At 42.6% G+C, this 19598-nt stretch overlaps 1 protein-coding gene across 3 annotated transcripts; it reads right to left on the bottom strand.

Annotated features, from left to right (window-relative positions):
* Positions 1-306: 306 nt before the first annotated feature.
* pak2b (p21 protein (Cdc42/Rac)-activated kinase 2b) lies at positions 307-19333 on the bottom strand. 3 transcript variants are annotated; one of them, XM_039002497.1, is made up of 16 exons: positions 19126-19333; positions 12647-12853; positions 11433-11756; positions 5637-5743; positions 5352-5502; positions 5233-5264; positions 4961-5068; positions 4721-4853; positions 4543-4606; positions 4339-4387; positions 3985-4097; positions 3676-3793; positions 3413-3512; positions 1917-2113; positions 1593-1730; positions 307-1413 (listed from the first exon to the last, which is right to left on the bottom strand). In XM_039002497.1, the coding sequence occupies exons 3-16, from the start codon at positions 11620-11622 to the stop codon at positions 1327-1329; spliced, it is 1587 nt and encodes a 528-aa protein (XP_038858425.1). In that variant the 5' UTR covers positions 11623-11756; positions 12647-12853; positions 19126-19333; the 3' UTR covers positions 307-1326. The 3 variants fall into 3 exon arrangements, with proteins under 3 accessions (XP_038858425.1, XP_038858424.1, XP_038858426.1); XM_039002496.1 differs by lacking the exon at positions 12647-12853; XM_039002498.1 differs by lacking the exons at positions 12647-12853; positions 19126-19333 and adding an exon at positions 11203-11255 and having other exon boundaries at positions 11433-11489.
* Positions 19334-19598: the final 265 nt, after the last annotated feature.

The raw sequence follows: 19598 nt of genomic DNA, 5'->3' as shown, positions 1-19598 counted from the left end.
AATCATGCAACATTTAAATAACAAAATGCTCAATCCAAACAAAACAGATATATACTTGCGACTAGCCCCAGTAACTTCGTATCCATTCAGTGTCACTGTCAAAAGCGATTGTTGATTTTGATATTGGTGAAGTTTACTTTAACAAAATGTAATGCAAAATGCTCCAAATCTTGTTTAAAAATAATGCTCTATTGGAGTGTCATTCCTTGAGCCCACTCTTTGATGGTATCTTACAATGTGTGGCTTTCACGAGTCTCCATTCAAGTTAGTCATAGTATACAGAAATAATCATTCTTAAATCAACAATAAGGACAAACAGCTGCATTTATTTGAATTTGCAGGCAATTGTCAGATTGTTAGTAATCCAAATAGAAAAAAAGAAACAGTAAATATACATTGCCTTTTCTAGCCTATAAAAAAGGTACCCGGCCTGATATCCAGTTTTCCGTCTAGTTAGGTACACAATATACACATGAACAAGCAAATTTTTTAAGCTACAGTCCTAAATACACAAAAAGTACAGAATTTGACATATACAATATAGCAAAACATTTTTATGAGAACAAAGAACGTTGGCCCAAGCAAGAATAAACCCTGTCATTCTTCAATTGAATTTGCACATAAGGGTGCACATCTACTACCAAGGGACTAATGACACAGGAGGAAAATGATGGTAGCACTGCCAAATGAGGCAACCTATATCGTCATCCATATCACCATATTCACTGTAATAATGGGAATGTTTTGAAATGTCTGTCCTATAACAAATGAGAAAAGACCAAAGATTAAATGTGGCACCAGGTGGGAATAACAGTTTCATTAAGCGAGAGGCCCTTAACGTGATCAGTGGGGACACAAATGAAATTTAAGTATCAAAATGCCTAAGAGGACACTAACAAGCTGGAAAGGAAGAATTACAAAGAAAAAAACAATTATGGGAAAATAATTTGACACAATCAACAATACATTAGGCAATGTTTTGCATTTGTTTAAGGCAGTAATATTTCTTCCAAAAAGTAAGAACTAGATATCTTAATTCCATGTTAAATACAAATCTAGCCCCAACATTGTTTTTTCTTGTACAAAATAACTAAGCCTGGATCTGAAAATAAGCACTTTCATTTGAGTTGTCTTCAAACGTTTGAGTGAGAATCAAAGAGTTCATATGGTCAGCGATGGGTTGTGCTCTGGATGTTTTTGGTCTTCACAGTGAGGTTTGTCAGGGCTTATCAGGCTGGAGCATATAGTTGGGTTGTCACTCAGTCTATTGTCTGGCACAAAACCTCAAATCTGGCACAGCATGGGAAGGCATGGTTGTTTGTTCGGTTAATGGTTGCCTTTCATGGCCTCCTTAGCAGCCAAGATGAGAGGTGTAAGACTGGAGAGGGGCTTTGCCAGCTTCAGGAAGGGATGCTAGACAAACAGGAAATAGGGAGGAAAAAGAGAGTAAGGTTAACATTGGAGCTCATCTCTATTGTAGTACATGCAGATGGTGTAATGATGGAGGCATATACAGCCACATCCAACCAATCAAGTTGACACGAGTAGAAGAGCAAATCACATGGGAAGCCATAGATAAAATGGGGCATCACCTGCAGCAGATCTTTTCCCCCGCCTCTCTTCTCCACATCCATTTCTAGGCAGTGGTTAAGGAAGTCTCTGAAGATAGGGGACAGCTTTTCTGGGTTCTGCAGCTCTGGAGTGCCATTGGTAGCAATAAGGTACAGTGCCTTGGGGAGGAGAGAGTGCAGAGGGGAAGACTAGAACTGTGAGATACCTTACAAATGTGCTGGGAAAGTCTGCCTGTTACATCCATGTCAGTCTTGTATCACTATGGAACTAGTTTTTGATGCACTATGATACAGTAAAACAAAGAAATTGCATTTTAGAAGGGTGCTACTCTACGGTTCACTTACTCTTAGCGGGTTCTCATTGAGGTATGGAGGCTCCCCCTCAACCATCTCAATGGCCATGATGCCCAGGGACCAGATATCAACCTTTGGCCCATAGGCCTTCCGGGTCACCACTTCAGGTGCCATCCAGTAAGGCGTGCCCACCATGGTGCTGCGCTTGCTCTGCTCTGGTGTGATCTGGGCGCAGAAACCAAAATCGGCTGCACAAAGAGAAGAGAGGTGGGACAACTCAGAGAGAGATGGAAACTGAATGGTAGCACTACAAACAGCAGCACTATCATAATAGTCATTTGTTAACTATCCTTGCCAAAATGGTACTTCTCTTTCATAGGATGTAGATTAGTGGTTCGATGGGTCAGCTGTTTGTTCACCCGCCTGCAATTGCTAATAACCCATCCTCAACTGCCCGTCTATATGTGATAAAGTGGAAATCTGAGGCCCGCACCCAACCCTAACCCGCTAATGTAGAAAATGTGCTGTAGGCTACAGTCAAAGAAGGATTTTTTGACAGGGGGTGCAGGATATTTTTTGTGTGCCCGATTTAGATATGTTTCTGCTTATACTTTCCAACATTTTAGTAGGCTATTTGTTAATCAAGTGTCTATAATTATATACATGTAGCTTCTCTTTAGTCATTATATGGTGCCCTAGAAGACTAAATAAACCCTTACTCAACAGAAAATGTAATAGATCAATGGAATCAATGCTTCAATCTAGTTGACATCGGTAAAGTTCTCTGCTTATTTTCATCTCTGCTTATTTTGCGGAACAGACGTTTAGGGACCTGGGAGAAAATGCAGTAACAAATAAATAAAATGGGAAAGATTTTCTGTGTAAAATTTCCAAATGACATCAGCTTGGATTTTATGTGGTTGAAATACTATCAGCTTTTTAATTCTAATTATTTATGACATTCTGGGGTACAAGGGTTTATTTAGTCTTCTAGGGCAACCTATAATGACAGAAGAGAAGCTTGACTACCAAAACGTTGGATATTATAAGCAGAAACATATCTAAATCAGGCAAAACAAATCCTGCACCCCTTGTCAAAAAATCTATCTACCGTCTCTGACTATAGGTAGCTGTTATGGATTTTATGAATAATGACTAAATTATGTATACATTTAACGTAGAACAATAACTAAAACTACCCTGTCATTGTGTGATTGTATGAAATTTATTAGAATCATACCTCTATAAATCTGATGTGTGTAGTTTTAGTCAGAATTAGGACAAGGACTTTTTGTTCCTTTTTAGTATGTAAGCAGGGTGCAAGTGTGAGACTCAGATTTTCACTTTATCACATATAGTCGAGCAGTTAAGGATGGGTTATTAGCAATTGTGGGCATGTGCGAGTGAACAAACAGCTGACTCACGCACCCCTACCACTGTCAATAAGGTAAATATCTACCCCCAACTATTAGTGCTTTTACTTCCTCTACAACTCTACATAGACCATGACCAGCCTGGGGTTGTTTAGGGGGTAGAGGGAGACTCACTGAGCTTGACAGAGCCATCCATCCCCAGTAGCACGTTGTCACTCTTGATGTCACGATGGATGACCTGGTTCGCATGAAGGAACTCCAGTGCTTGTAAACACTTCAGATTGGGAAACCAATGAGAGGGAGAGAGAGAGAGACACAGAGAGGGATGGTTATGAAGGAAAAAACAGTCAACAAACACACACAAGTTTCTCACCGAGCCAGTGTTAAAGGGTAAATATGTAAAGGTTAACGCTGTGTGCCGTATAAGAGCTGGTCACCTCTCTGCAGACAGCAGCTATCTGAGCCTCGTCCATGCAGGTCTCTGTCACCACATCAGTCAGCGAGCCACCAGCCAAGTACTCCATCACCACATAGAGCTCCTCTCCCACCAGGAAACTGACATAAACACACACAGACACCAAAGCCAGAGAGGTCGTTAGGATATATTGTATTGTAAAAAATTGTACACCCAATGTGTTCCAGGACCTCTAGAGTCTCACCATCACCAGGAGAGGAGGTTTGGTACATCGAACTGACACCAAAGTTAGTGATGTTAAGGTTAATTATATATTTGACCATTCTATTACCTGTCTACGAAGTTGACAATATTCGGGTTCTTTAACTCTTTCATCACCATAATTTCATTTATGATCAGCTCCTTCTTGGGCTGCTTCTGTAGGTTGATCTGTTTAATGGCTACCTGTGGAAAAACACCCAGAAAGAAGGAAACGTTCAACATGAGCCTCTAAAATGGGTAAGTGATTAGTTATCCTGCAATTTCTCATCTGCTGCCAGGCTAACAGTTCTCAAACTCTTTCCCCATTTCTGACTCTCTTGTCGTCATTCCTCTACTCTTTCAATATTTCCTTCCTTTCACTTATTCTCCTCTATGCATCAATCCCCAGTCAGTCGACCAATGACAACCCTTAATTCCCCTTTACCTCTTGTCCTGTGGCGACATCAATGGCTGTGTACACTGTCCCCGAAGCCCTGTGTGTGGACAATGTTTACATATTTTTTTATAACTTGGACACACACACACACACACACCTCTGTCACACACTCTCCCCATGCACAAATAAGGCCCCATACACACTGCACTCAAATACACCCCAATTACCACCTTTAAATAAACGTACACTTACCCCTGTCCAATTTTTTCATATCTCGTGTACTTCTTTTTGGGATCTCCAATGCTGACTATAGTTCCTGAGGGCAAATATATTATTATTATACAGACCAGACCAATACTGATTTCCCCTGACAAACGGGTCTTAATAACTACCTGTAACATTGCTATTGTAAAAGATATAGTTTGTTTACTCAGTTTGTCCATGATCTCCTCGTCTGACATCTTTCCCTTCTTCTTCTGTCTGTCTACAGACTTGGAGGCCGAGTCTCCATCTGGACAGGTGGCTAGAGCGGGGATGGGGTCAATGACGGAGCGAGTGTACACCTGCAAGCCAACACACAAGGCACACACAATAAATAAGCATGAGAGAATAAGGTCGAAAGAGAGCGAAAGAGAAGTTGAGGTTGTGAGCTCCATTCAAAATGACTCACACTCTTAGTGTATTCTGGACGTGGTGCCACAATGGGAGGGGGAGCTTCATCATCATCATCAATGTCCTTGATATTGGTCGATAAGGGTTCCATGACATTTTTGACCGGCTAATGCAAAATAGAAGATATAACACACATTTCATACATAGCCCACACATATATCTGTCACATATTTTCTGGGCTGCCATGAGTGAGGTCAAGGAACAAGAAATCGCAGCACCATATTATTCAGGTAGCTAGTAAGTCATCACTAAAACAAATTTAGTACTTACAAACTGGGGTCCTGTGGGGAAACCATCCTTTTCTAAAAATGAAAGGGAAAAAAATTGCAATCTTTAAAAAGTCTGTAACAAACAGAAAACAGTCAAGTCTAATCCATATGAAAGTTCACCAGAGGAGGAGAAACTGAGGTATTTCTGGCGGCCGTTGCCCGTAGAGTCATAGAATTTGAGCACGTCGAGAACAGCCTGTGGGTTCTTCTTCTGCTCGGACTTGGTGATGTTTGATGTCTGGAGAAGTCGTGCCCATTGCTCTGGCATGCCCTATCAGCGAGGAGGATACAAGGGGGGGGGTGTCAATCAACTAAGAAAACTAGCAGTACTACATCCATCCAGGCTGGGATTTGAGTATACCTGGAGTAAGAGATGAAGAGTTGGAAGAAAGTGTGGCTACTCACAGTGAACTCCCCAGTGACAGCATCAAAGCCAACGTGGATGGTGTGTTCAAAGTCTGAAGGAGGAGAGATCTCTGGTCGTTCTTTGTCCCGGTCTTTCTTTCTACCACCTGAAAGTCAATCAATAAACCATCATTACATTCTCTATTAATAAATGGGCTGAAACGTAATCAGATCCAACAATGGATAGACAAATTGAAAGACCAAAATTCAACCTCTACTGCCACTGGATAGTCTGATGCACACAGATGGAAACTAATATAAGATGGATTGGTTCTGAACTAAGATGCACTGAATGAAATGTAGCCTCTACTGGTAATGCACCTTTAACACCAGAACCACTAAAGCAGTCATTTGGACTGCTCATGAATGTCTTTTTTTTAATTACTGTGCCATTTTTAAAGTCATGCCCCTCTCTGTCCTTGAGACTTTTCCTAAATAAGTCTATTTAACACACTGTAGTTGTTAGAATCTTTCTTGACATTTTGATTAAGAGGAAGGGGGGTGCTTTAGCACAGACCTATAAAGGAAGCCAACGGACAGGAATTCCCTTTTACATGGAGACAGCTTCCACCCTACAGTGCATTCGGAAAGTATTCAGATCCCTTGACTTTTTCTACATTTTGTTGTGTTACAGCCTCATTCTAAAATGGATTAAATAAAAAATGTTCCTCATCAATCTACACACCGTACCCCATAATGACAAAGTGAAAACAGGTTTTTAGACATTTTTGCAAATGTAGTAAAAATTAAAAACAGAAATACTGTTTTTACATAAGTATTCAGACACTTTGCTATGCGACTTGAAACTGAGCTCAGGTGCATCCTGTTTACGTTGATCATCCTTGAGATATTTTTACAACTTGGAGTCCACCTGTGGTAAATTCAATTGATTGGACATGATTTGGAAAGGCACACACCTGTCTATATAAGGTCCCACATTTGACAGTGCATGTCAGAGCTAAAACCAACCCATGAGGTTGAAGGAATTGACCGTAGAGCTCCGAGACAGGATTGTGTCGAGGCACAGATCTGGGGAAGGGTACCAAAAAATGTCTGCAGCATTGAAGGTCCCCAAGAACTCAATGGCCTTCATCATTCTTAAATGGAAGAAGTTTGGAACCACCAAGACTCTTCCTAGAGCTAGCTGCCCGGCCAAACTGAGCAATCGGGGGAGAAGGGCCTTGGTCAGGGAAGTCACCAAGTACCCGATGGTCACTCTGACAGAGCTCCAGAGTTCATCTGTGGATATGGGAGAACCTTCCAGAAGGACAACCATCTCTGCAGCACTCCACCAATCAGGCCTTTATGGTGCAGTGACCAGACGGCAGTGGTGGAAAACGTACTCAATTGTCATACTTGAGTAAAAGTAAAGATACCTTAATAGAAAATCACTCAAGTAAGTGAAAGTCACCCAGTAAAATACTACTTGAGTAAAAGTCTAAAAGTATTTGGTTTTAAATATACTAAGTATCACAAGTACATGGAATTGCTAAAATGTACTTAAATAACAAAAGTAAAAATAATTTCAACTGCTTTATATCAATTTTCATTTTATTTTTTTATTGACGAATAGCCAGGGGCACACTCCAACACTCAGAGATAATTGACAAACAAAGCATTTGTGTTTAGTGAGTCTGCCAGATCAGAGGCAGGGATGTTATCTTGACAACTGTGAAATGGACCATTTTCCTGTCAAAACGTAAGTACTATTGAGTGTCAGATTGACATTTTCAATCTCTCCCTGACCAAGTCTGTAATACCTACATGTTTCAAGCAAACCACCAAAGTCTCTGTGCTCAAGAAAGCGAAGGTAACCTGCCTAAATGATTACCGCCCCGTGTTCACATCACCCAACGGACTATCATGGTCCAAACACAAAATGTGGAAAAAGTCAAGGGGTCTGAATACTTTCCGAATGCACTGTACACCCTAAAAAAGAGCCTCCCCATCAGCTAATAGGGGAAAGGGGTATACCTACTGAATGCATTCAACTGAAATGTGCCTTCCGCATTTAACCGAACCCCTCTGAATCAGAGAGGTGCGTGGAGCTGCCATAATCGACATCCACGTCTTCGGCACCCGGGGAACAGTGGGTTAGCTGCCTTGCTCAGGGGCAGAACGACAGATGTTTACTTTGTCAGCTCGGGGATTCGATCCAGCAACCTTTTGGTTACCTGGCCCAACGCTCTAACCACTAGGCTACCTGCTGCCCCAATACAGTTGCATACGCAGGATTTGTGGTACACAGAGGGACTATGACAAACAAGCTGACTATCTGGATGAGCATTTCAGGCAGCGGGGTTACCCAGAGGAATGGCTGCATGACGCAAGGGATCATTATAAAACTATGACCCAGGATGACAGCCTCACGCCCAAACCACCCCGTCCTCCTGACCAACGCGTTCATTGCTTCCTTCAGTACTCCCCACTTGGTAAACAGTTCAACCACATCATTAAAAAACACTGGTACATCTTGAGCACTGATCCACAACTGGAAAAGACGTTTAAACAACCCCCGCGGGTAGTCTTCAAACGCGCCTCTAACATCAATCAAATGGTGGTGATATCAGATCTTACACCAGTGTCACGTAGTACTTTCCTAGACAATGTGCCGAACGGTAATTATAGATGTGGCCGATGTAACCAGTGTAGCTTTACGAACAAATGCACAATGTTCAATCACCCTATTACGGGCAAGGTAATTAAGATTAAGGGCAGCATTACATGTTCCACAAAAAATGCGATATACCTGATCAAGTGTGTGGTCTATGCTATGTAGGAAAAACGAAACAATCTCTGAAAACAAGGAGTAATATCAGGACCTTTGACCAGAGAAACCATGTGGCTGCGCATTTCATGGAGGCTCGTCACAACATTAGCTCTCAGGGACACATCGGTATCGAACATGTTAAGACTCCTGGGGGGGGGGGGGGGGGGTACTGATAATCTTCTCAATAATATTGTATTGGATTCACCATGTGTACCATGTCTCCTAGAGGTCTGAACCAAGAGTTTGATATCAGACCATTTCTTACATGAATATGTCACTTCGATTTGTCTTGTCTTCCAGGTCTCCTACTTGGTCATTTTGTAAATATAGATACTTTTCTGTAACTACCACATGTGCCAATCCCATTAATATCAAATGATTAGAGATACACAAATAGTTTTTACACCCACCATGTGTCATGTGCGTAATGGTCATGCGAGGTGAAATATGTATATTTTGGGATGTAAGCACTCAGTTTTTTTATTTGACTTGAAAAAGATCCGTTAGATGGAAACATTGTCAACAAAGCCATGAATTGGGAGCTTTAACAGTTTGCAGGCCTTCTTGTTCTTTACTAGAATCTAAATATCACATAATGAACTGGAGCTATAACCAGTTTAAGGAGGGCATGTCATTTTTTGAATGGTTTTCCCCCGTTGCCACTCTTCACGACAGTAGGGCCTGATCCCCTCCTTCTCCCGGCAGTTGGAGGTGCCGTGCCCAGTTGATAATCACCCCAATAATGGCCTCGAAACTGAACCTAAGGTAAACTATACACAGACTAACGTCACACAACAAATTAAATAAATTAGAGTATGATGGGTGAGAAAGTGTGAGTTGATTACTGAGGGGAAGCTAACAATGGCAAATTTTGTAAATCACCAATTGTGAATGAAGAACAAGGCAGGCCATTCTCTTGTATTGATCTATCTAATTTCAAAATGGTATGTACCCTCTATCAGCCCATTGAATCCAAGCAGTCTTATATGTCTACTCTGGCCTACTTGGAGTACACAGTGAAAGTGTGCGTCATTTACAATGTCAAGAAGACCAAGATGATTGGATGCACATGCTGCGTCAGCGTCGCTACAAAATCTGAATGCAAACAGCTCAGATAGTGGGGAAGAAATGAATCATCTCTGATGATTATTCTTCTTATTCTCCTGAACACACACCTCTGAGGCCTAGGTAAAAACATTTTTTAAATGAATGGTGCAATGAGCAGGTGCCCGCGCCACCACCAAATGGAACGGTGAGACAGGAGAGAGGAAGGGACGGCACCGTTTGATTTGGATAGAATAAGCCGGTGACAATGCTACGGGACAATTATCAGCACAAAATGTCATCACTGAGAGAGAGGACCCTACATCAAGCAAAAACATCAGCAACGCACTCAGCAGCTTTCGTTGTTTATGTGACATGAGGCCATTGCGTTTAGACGCACGCCATGTAAGCACAAGCTGATCATATTTGATTGCTGTCAGACACATTCATTATAATACCATCATTGCTTTTTTGATGATTTACACTATTTATTAAGCACACTTGTTGCTTATAATGATGTTTAGGCTACTGATGTTTTCATCATTTGACACGCGTGTCTTGCTGACCTGACCGTGCATCTTGATGGTTGGGGTATTTTTTGTTGTTTTTGTTGTTATAAAAATAAGCTGTTACCACATTCCAACACATAGCCTATGCTTCATGTTTCATAGTTGTCACAAAGGCATTCCACAAATAGTTTAATTTATTTAACCTTTATTTAACTAGGCAAGTCAGTTAAGAACAAATTCTAATTTACAATGACGGCCTACCCCGGCCAAACCCAGACGACGCTGGGCCAATTGTGCGCTGCACTATGGGACTCACAATCACGGCCGGATGTGATAAAGCCTGGATTTGAACCAGGTACTGCAGTGACGCCTCTTGTACTGAGACACAGTGTCTTAGACCACTGCGCCACTCGGGAATAAAATGTATTGAACACTTGAATGTGTTTTAGTGTTTTTACATATAGCCTATAGGAGCAGAAACAAATGAAAATGCTATTGTGTTATTTTAAATATATATTTAATGTTCTTAAACACAACACAAGACATTCATAAACACAACCAAATTATTATTTTTGTTATAGCATATATAGCTAGGTTTCCATTTAATTGGTGACAGATTTCTGAATGCAAATATTCTACAATCTGCATAAAAATGATATTTTTCCACCGGAGCTATGTTTGCATCAAATTGACTTGTTGTGGATAAAAGGCTGTGCGTGATGACGTAGTGCACATAAAAATACCTTTTGCAGTTAAATTCCCATGTACCGAATAAAAAATACAAGTTAAATGGGTTTCCATCGCATTTTCAACTATGTGTAATGCACATTTAAAAAATACATTTGCAATACATAGCAAGTGTGCCAACTCTGGTATTGGCGGGTGTGCTCTAGCCAACAGCTGGCAGATACAGTGCGGGTATAACATACATGATGAGACTATTATGGACAAAAGAGCGAAGTTATTTTTATTTGTCAAACAGCAGCCAAGCATCGATGATCATGTCACCAGAATAAGACCCTTGATATTTATTGGAACTGAGCATCAAGCTCATCAGCGTGCACTTTCACCACCCTGTGAAGTTCATCACTTATTTCACCTGTAGCCTAATAAACTGCATGCTTTCCCGAGTTGTAGTGGGGGTCTACTTCGACATGATGGTTATTATATGAATATTTGCGCATAAAACCATTTCCACCGACATTTCTTGCATAATTCATTGTACGAAATAAAAAGATCTCACCTTGTCTAGCGTGTTTTGTCGGCTTTTCTCGCATAAAAAGGTTGGATGGAAACCTGGTTTAAGAAATGTATTAATTACACTGTTAGAATGTTACACCCATTAGCTTGAAGGGGGGGGGGGGGGGGTCCCTCGAGGCCCAGTGGTTCTCTAGTGTTAAAAAAATAAGATAGGACAGCCGACCCACGCTTTAGAGCCCCTCCCAGTGCCCCACCTCTATGGACTCGTCTGACCTTTCTCTGCGCCTGAGAAAATGGAGATGATCTTGTTGCGGGGTTTCCTCTCCTCTGGAACCGAGGGCAGGGGTTTGGAGCTGTGATTGGCTGAGAGTGGGTCCTTGCTGGAGCCTGTGCTGAAGATGGTGCTGCTCATCCGGACCGGGGGGGCAGGGGGCTTGTCCTCGGGATTACCGTTATCACACATGGCCACAGGGAGGGGGGAGAACAGAGAGGGTAACAGAAAGAGACAGACAGAGAGTGAGAGTGCACGGAATAGACAGAGGTGTGTGCAGAGATCAGGAATGGGAATCAGAATAGAAGGAGAGCGCAGAGTGATATCTGCAAGACAAACAGAGACATAATCAGCTTGACCACACAAATGACAGGTGAACAAGAGCACTTGCACATTACATTACATAACATAATAGGTGGTTTTGCTTTTGGAGGTCAGTTCAGTTTTGTGGACACCATAGAGATGTGTAGATATCGCAAAGTTGTATCTGTCCAATTATGGCACCTGTGAGAGCAGGGGCATTGCCATTGAGGCCATCTCCATTTTATTATTCTAGTACTTCTTCGAGTGTGTTGATTGAACAGGTATAAAGCCAAGGTTGGCAATTTACTGACAGCTGCACTGGCAGAATGTGTGTTCACAAGTATAATTAGTTGGCTGATCCCTCCTGGTGACCTAGATGAAATTGTAATCCTTCCCACCCAGTTGAGTACTTCAAAATGGTGAAAGTCTTAAATGGCATTGCCCATGTTAAAATGGGCTTTGGGCACTAGAGGTCTCTATACAGTACATATATGTGGGTGACCTTGACTTTACACAAAGGAGCACATTTATGTAGACAGGAAGCTCTGTCCTGCAGAGGTAATTTTCTCCCTGGCATGTTTTCAGCATTCCACTGAGATTATGGAGAGATTTGAGCATAGACCATATTTCCTATATTATCATCATCGCATACTCATTCACACTCTAAACACAATTCTGTGTCTATGGAAGGAGGGGGCAGGGGACAACAACAACACTGGATAAGTTGTGGTGCAGAGGTGATAGGTAAGGCCTTGACAAGATCAGTAGGGTCTAGAATAGATATGCTGCAATCAGTCATTTATCAGAAAGGTGTGGGATACAGAGCTAAGGAAAGCACTGCGAGTGCAGACTGTGGTGGGTTTTTAGAGGTTTATAATTGATGTAGTAGAGATCAACAATAGGGAGGGAATACCTTGAGTAAAGAAGCAGCATCACCAGTGTGGCACTGTCTCCCTTTCATTTGTATTCTTTGCTATCTCCATCTAATTATGAGAGAAGTGGCCAGGGGAAAGCCAATTCATTGGAGGACATCCGATTCCACTATTGTTCTCACATCTATCCATCTTCTCAGATCAGTGCAGATGATAGAGAGTAAATGAAGACAGGAAGCCATGTCACACTATCGAGAAACAATAAATGGACTGTGTATGATGACCATCATAATCAACTTTCAAGATCAGTAAAGTTAGCTAGTTAGAAAGGAGAGAAGATAGAGGCATACATATAAATGCTCTCACTCCACACATTCAATAGCATTTACCTAACATTAGGCCAAGGTTTCTGAAATGTGCAGCATAGTAACGTTAGCTAGTTCTACATTCCAGATCACCCCGACATCCAACACAGAGGTAAAGACAGATTCAGGTTGGATATTACACAGATATTCGCCTGTAGTTTTCCTTATGTCCACCAACAGCAGTTAGGGACCGTCAACATAGTGACAAATCAACAAATGTCAATAGATCTTTAACCATTACTCCTAAAACTTTCAAAACTGGTTCTTGTTAATTAATTTTGCATTTTTGAAATTCAATAGCGCCTTGGTCATGTGACCAACACCTCAAAAAAGGTTCATAATGTACACTCAGTGGGCCTACTGCACACCCTTTTGTGTCAATTTGCATCTAATGAGATTTTACAATTTAAAAAATATAAAACATTTCAATAGCTCTCTGGTCATGTGACCTACAACCCTCAAACTGCTGTCAGAATATCCACTGAGTAGCCTTACATGTAGCACACACTTTTGTTTGTCCATTTTAATCTCATGCGATTTTATATTAATTTTCAATGTTTCTAATTTCAATAGCTCCTTGGTCATGTGACCTACTGACCTCAACCAAGGTTCAGAATGTCCCTTCTATATGGCACACCCTTTTGTTTGTCCCTTTTCATCTCAGGTGATTTTACATATATTTTTTATTTATTTTACATTTCAATAGCTCCTCGGTCATGAACTACTGACCTCATACAAGGTTCAGCACATACTCAGTGGGCCTACACATTGCACACTCTTTAGTTTGTCCATTCTCACCTCACACGTTTTTAGATACATTTTGTAAACTTTCTCATTTCAATAGCTCCTTGGTCATGTTTTTGTTATTTACTGCTGCTCTTTAATTATTTGTTATTACTATCTCTTACTTTTTTAGGGATTTTCTTAAAACTGCATTGTTGGTTAAGGGCTTGTAAGTAAGCATTTCACTGTAAGGTCTAAATACAACTTGATGTGATGTGACCTACTGACCTCAAATAAGGTTCAGAATGTCCACTGACTACCCTTCTATATTGCACACCTTAGTTTGTCCATTTTTCATCTCACACATTTTTACATTAATTGCCTGCTCTGCTCCCCTGAAGGACAGTGTCACTCACACACCTATTCACTTGGGCATCCCCCCTGGGGCCTTCCTGACCTCCAGGCAGGCCCCCATTGATCTCTGAACTCCAGGCCTCTAGGCCTACACTCCCTGCCTGCCCTCTCCCTGGGCCTGAGTGTGTATAGCTTACTCCCTGGAACTACAGACCTCCAGGCCTCCACACCTACTCTCCATACCCGGTCAACACCCCTCTCACTGGGCATCACCCATCACCGCGCCCCGGCCGGGGCTCAGCCATCTCCATAACCTTGCCCATCAGGCGAACTGGGGCACCCACACTTAAGTACCCCCTCCAGGACACTAACACATCTATTTTCCCGCTGTCAGCAACCACGTGCACCTGGTAATCCGAAACAGGCTCTGTGTACCTGATGACCCGCCTGCTTTTTTCCACTCTGAGACTAAGTCCCCACTCCAACCTCCATGGCCGGAGTGCTGCCCCCAGCCCCCCCGAGTCCGGCCGCCCCTGCTCGGACTCTGAGTGCACCCCACCTTGATGAAGGCCTCCTCGTGCACCTGATTTGGACGATTTTTTTTACACCTTAATTTAATCTTTATCAACTAGGCAAGTCAGTTAAGATCAGATTCTTATTTTCAATGACGACCTAGGAACGGTGGGTTAACTGCCTCGTTCAGGGGCAGAACGACAGATTTTTACCGTGTCAGCTCGGGGATTCAATCTTGCAACCTTACAGTTAACTAGTCCAACGCTCAAACCATCTGATTACATTGCACTCCACGAGGAGCCTGCCTGTTACGCGAATACAGTAGAAGCCAAGGTAAGTTGCTAGCTAGCATTAAACTTATCTTATAAAAAAACAATCAATCAATCATAATCACTAGTTAACTACACATGGTTGATGATATTACTAGTTTATCTAGTGTGTCCTGCGTTGCATATAATCGATGCGGTAGCGTATCGTTGCTCCAATGTGTACCTAACCATAAACATCAATGCCTTTCTTAAAATCAATACACAGAAGTATATATTTTTAAACCTGCATATTTAGCTAAAAGAAATCCAGGTTAGCAGGCAATATTAACCAGGTGAAATTGTGTCACTTCTCTTGCGTTCATTGCACGCAGAGTCAGTGTATATGCAACAGTTTGGGCCGCCTAATTTGCCAGAATCTTTACGTAATTATGACATAACATTGAAGGTTGTGCAATGTAACAGGAATATTTATACTTATGGATGCCACCCGTTAGATAAAATACAGAACGGTTCCGTATTTCACTGAAAGAATAAATGTCTTGTTTTCGAGATGATAGTTTCCGGATTCGACCATATTAATGACCTAAGGCTCCTATTTCTGTGTGTTATTATGTTATAACTAAGTCTATGATTTGATAGAGCAGTCTGACTGAGCGGTGGTAGGCAGCAGCAGGCTCGTAAGCATTCATTCAAACAGCACTTTCCTGCGTTTTGCCAGAAGCTCTTCGCTGTGCTTCAAGCCTATCAACTCCCGAGATTAGGCTGGTGTAACCGATGTGAAATGGCTAGCTAGTTAGCGGGGTGCGCGCTAATAGCGTTTCAAACGTCACTCGCTCTGAGACTTGGGGTAGTTGTTCCCCTTACTCTGCATGGGTAACGCTGCTTCGAGGGTGGCTGTTGTCGATGTGTTCCTGGTTCGAGTCCAGGTAGCGGCGAGGAGAGGGATGGAAGCTATACTGTTACACTGGCAATACTAAAGTGCCTATAAGAACATCCAATAGTCAAAGGTTAATGAAATACAAATGATAGAGAGAAATAGTCCTATAATTCCTATAATAACTACAACCTAAAACTTCTTACCTGGGAATATTGAAGACTCATGTTAAAAGGAACCACCAGCTTTCATATGTTCTCATGTTCTGAGCAAGGAACTTAAACGTTAGCTTTCTTACATGGCACATATTGCACTTTTACTTTCTTCTCCAACACTTTGTTTTTGCATTATTTAAACCAAATTGAACATGATTCATTATTTATTTGAGGCTAAATTGGTTTTATTGATGTATTATATTAAGTTAAAATAAGTGTTCATTCAGTATTGTTGTAATTGTCATTATTACAAATACATTTTATTTATTATTTTTTATTATTATTATTATTTTTATTTTTTAAATCGGCCGATTAATCGGTATCGGCTTTTTTTGGTCCTCCAATAATTGGTATCGGCGTTGAACAATCATAAATCGGTCGACCTCTAGTAGAGGCCTCCCCACCTACAATGTGTGGTGTCCCGCAATGAGGCAAGCCTGAGGCTTGGTAGTGTCAGCTAATGGTAAGGCACATGCAATCTCCACTACATGCTCCAAGGAGCATGGAGGAGAGCTCCAACATAGAATGTGTAGAGTCCCGCACCCAGGCGGACCTGAGACCTGGCAGTGTCCATAACCGCTAAGCACATTCCATCTCCATTTAGTGCTCCACCGTTAGCGGGTCCAGCCAAAGCCAGCGTTCGATTCAAACCTTCACGCTTTAGAGCTAGCTAAGTATACGGGGGACGTGTGTTTAAACGTTTCACCACAGCCGCTCCGTGATCAGACTGATGCCAGTAGTACACGTTCATCAGCCGTCTCCCAGGACTTAACTAACCCTCCCAGCCAAAGCCAGGTATGCGTTCAAGCCATCATTCTCTGATTGACAGGAAGCCAAAGTCAGGATTCGTTTACAAGAGCCCAGCAGCAAAACATTGAGTCTGGTGGAACCGCCCTTACATTTTCATGCTTGACCAAAAGCCCCATAGTCCAGGACTGACTGCCGCCTTCCGTTAACAATCAACAGCCATCACCATCTGCAGGACTCACTTTGCGTACGGACTAGTACCGAGATAACTCCTGTTTGGTTTGCATCATTAGCGACACCAGAAAACAGGTGACATACAGGGAGGGATTGGAAGAGCCCTGCTAGAGGGATACCTCATTATCTACCTTACTAAGGCTAAGCACTCCTTAAGAGAGTCATTGTTCCTCCCGCAGTTTACCCACGCTTCATTGAATTTCTTCACTTTGACATTCAGAGCACTGGGCAGAAATCACATCAACACCCACCTCGGGCCTTCACGATGCTTTGTTTTAATTAAAGCAGACGGATTCCCCTGGTCCGCACCAGCTCTAAATCAGCTGCTAGGTGCCGGAGACCCGCCGGAGACCCAGCGCGAACAGGGCCGGCGAGCACTGTAGCTGGGGAGATCCGCGAGAAGGCCCCGGCGCACGTCCAGAGTTGCCGCCACCAACTGCCTGACCCAATCCCCCATCTGTCCGCCTTCGGCCCGCCGACAGACACCACCCTGACGAACCCCCGCACGCAGCCCCTTGCGAGACCATGCACAAGAGACCGCGAGATGGGCCGCACAATGAACTTACAACAAACTTCCAATGGTGGTGAGAGAAGGGCGACGGAGCGAAAGCTCCGGATTTTCAAGGGCCAGCGAGAGCTCAACGGACGCCGCCAGAACCGCAGCGCTTTCCAGGACTTGGGCCCCTCTCTTGGGGAGAACCCATTCCAGGGCGCCCTGCCCTTCAAAGAAAACTCTCCCCGGGGCTCCCGAGGAGAGATCGGTCACGTTACCACACTGGACGCCTCGCGGCGCCCATCTCCGCCAGTCCGTGGACATTCTGAAAGTAGTTTGAGGTCAGTAGGTCACATGACCAAGGAGCTATTGAAATGTAACATTTTGAAAAATTCATGTAAAATCATGTGAGATGAAGATGGACAAACTAAAGGGTGTACAATATAGAAGGGTAGTCAGTGGACATTCTCAACCTTGTTTGAGTCAAGAAGGTCACATGACCAAGGAGCTATTGAAATTAGAAAAAGTTTGAAAAATGTAAAAATGTGAGAATGGACAAACTAAAGGGTTGTGTAGGCCCACTGAGTGTACATTCTGTACCTTGAAGTCAGTAGGTCACATGGCCATGGCCAATGAGCTATTGAAATTCGAATGTAAAAAAAAGTTTGTGGGCCTCCCGAGTGGTGCAGTGGTCTAAACTGTAGCTGTGCTCCTAGAGATTCTGGGTTCGAGTCCAGGCTCTGTCCCCGCCGGCCACGATCGGGAGACCCATGGGGTGGCGCACAATCGGCCCAGTGTCGTCCGGGTTAGGGGAGGGTTCGGCTGGCAGGGATGTCCTTGTCCCATCGTGCACTAGTGACTCCTGTGGCAGGCCGGGCGCAGTGCATGCTGACACTGTCAGAGGCGTTTCCTCCGACAAATTGGTGCGGCTGGCTACCAGGTTAAGTGGGCATTGAGTAAAGAAGCAGTGCGACTTGGTTGGGTTGTGATTCGGAGGACGCACGGCTCTCACCTTTGCCTCTCGCGATAACACGAAATTGGGGAGAAAAAAAGTAGTTTGTACTTTGTTTACACTTCCTAACAAATTCAACTAGGAATACAAAATGCTGCTCACATTTCCACGTTTATTAGCTTTGGAAAGCGAATTAATGTCCAAATCGTGAAAATAAGACCTGTGCAATGTTGTGCGCAATTTTTACAACATCATGACACTAATTTGGATTCTGTGGCTCAAGAAAGAGCGAATATCAAACCTGAAACTGTCTTTACCTCAGTACTTCCAACTGTGTATTTGCAAGTCAGTGAAAGATCAGATGCTCTGTCGTCTTGCAAGTGAACCTTGCTAGCTACGTTAGGCCTAACTATTTAGCTGATTCCACGATTATATTAGTGCTAATTATTTTAGATATTCAACTAAGCTAGTTAAAGCAGGTTAGCTAGGCTAACAGTTACCCGAGTTCAGTTAGACAGAACTCTAATTACACATAGCTAACTAACGTTAGCTAGCACTGCTAGAAAAGCAGAAATGTGCATGATGTGAGTGAATTAGCTAGCAAGCTTGTCCTCCAAGTGCAGTAGCGCGAATGCCAGACAATAACGAACCCTGCTTGATAATACACATGTTAATTTGGTAAGCAAAATAAATCCATTGATTAGCTAGATAGCGATTGTCGGTACCGAGGACAAGCACTAACTTATTTGATAATGACGTTGTTCTGCGACTCGCAACTTACCAGAAAGACTCCACAGGAAACATGAATAAAACTTAGACGCTTTGAAAACGTTTGTACATACGTAAAACAAGAGTTATGACATTATGTAGAGTTTGCATAAATTACACAGCGTAATCCATTGTGTTTTCAATAGTTCAGTTCTCTACATAACTTTTTCCTCAATCTTTTCGTCCCGGGAATAATTCCACTATGGCGAAGGGGAGGCGGAAATACCGCCCAAGCAACTAGTGTAACAACTATATTAAACGGTACCAACTGCATATTGTTAAATCTGTCTGGTAATGTATTTGTTTCTGTGTGTACTTTCCTGGTGATAAAAATTAGAACTTGTCTGCAGTACAGTTTATTAGTAAAGGTAAGGTACCCAGGTTCAAACAGCATTTTGGTTGAGGTAGTTCAACTCTACATTTCTATAGGCCTACAGTACCCTATAGTAGAGTCAATGTATGGCACATTACTTTCAAGGATCCAAT

The sequence above is a fragment of the Salvelinus namaycush genome, chromosome 10, assembly GCF_016432855.1.
Source record: "Salvelinus namaycush isolate Seneca chromosome 10, SaNama_1.0, whole genome shotgun sequence".
NCBI lineage: Eukaryota > Metazoa > Chordata > Actinopteri > Salmoniformes > Salmonidae > Salvelinus > Salvelinus namaycush.
This window is presented reverse-complemented; position numbering and strand designations above follow the sequence as displayed.

What these genes read in the sequence shown, in the direction of transcription:
- pak2b (XM_039002497.1), bottom strand. Translation starts at nt 11,622, where the DNA reads ATGTGTGATAACGGTAATCCCGAGGACAAGCCCCCTGCCCCCCCGGTC. An exon ending in TTTCTCAGGCGCAGAGAAAG is followed by an intron (nt 5,744 to 11,432) that starts GTCAGACGAGTC and finishes ATTGACTTTCAG; the next exon opens with GTGGTAGAAAGAAAGACCGG. An exon ending in CTGTCACTGGGGAGTTCACT is followed by an intron (nt 5,503 to 5,636) that starts GTGAGTAGCCAC and finishes CCTCGCTGATAG; the next exon opens with GGCATGCCAGAGCAATGGGC.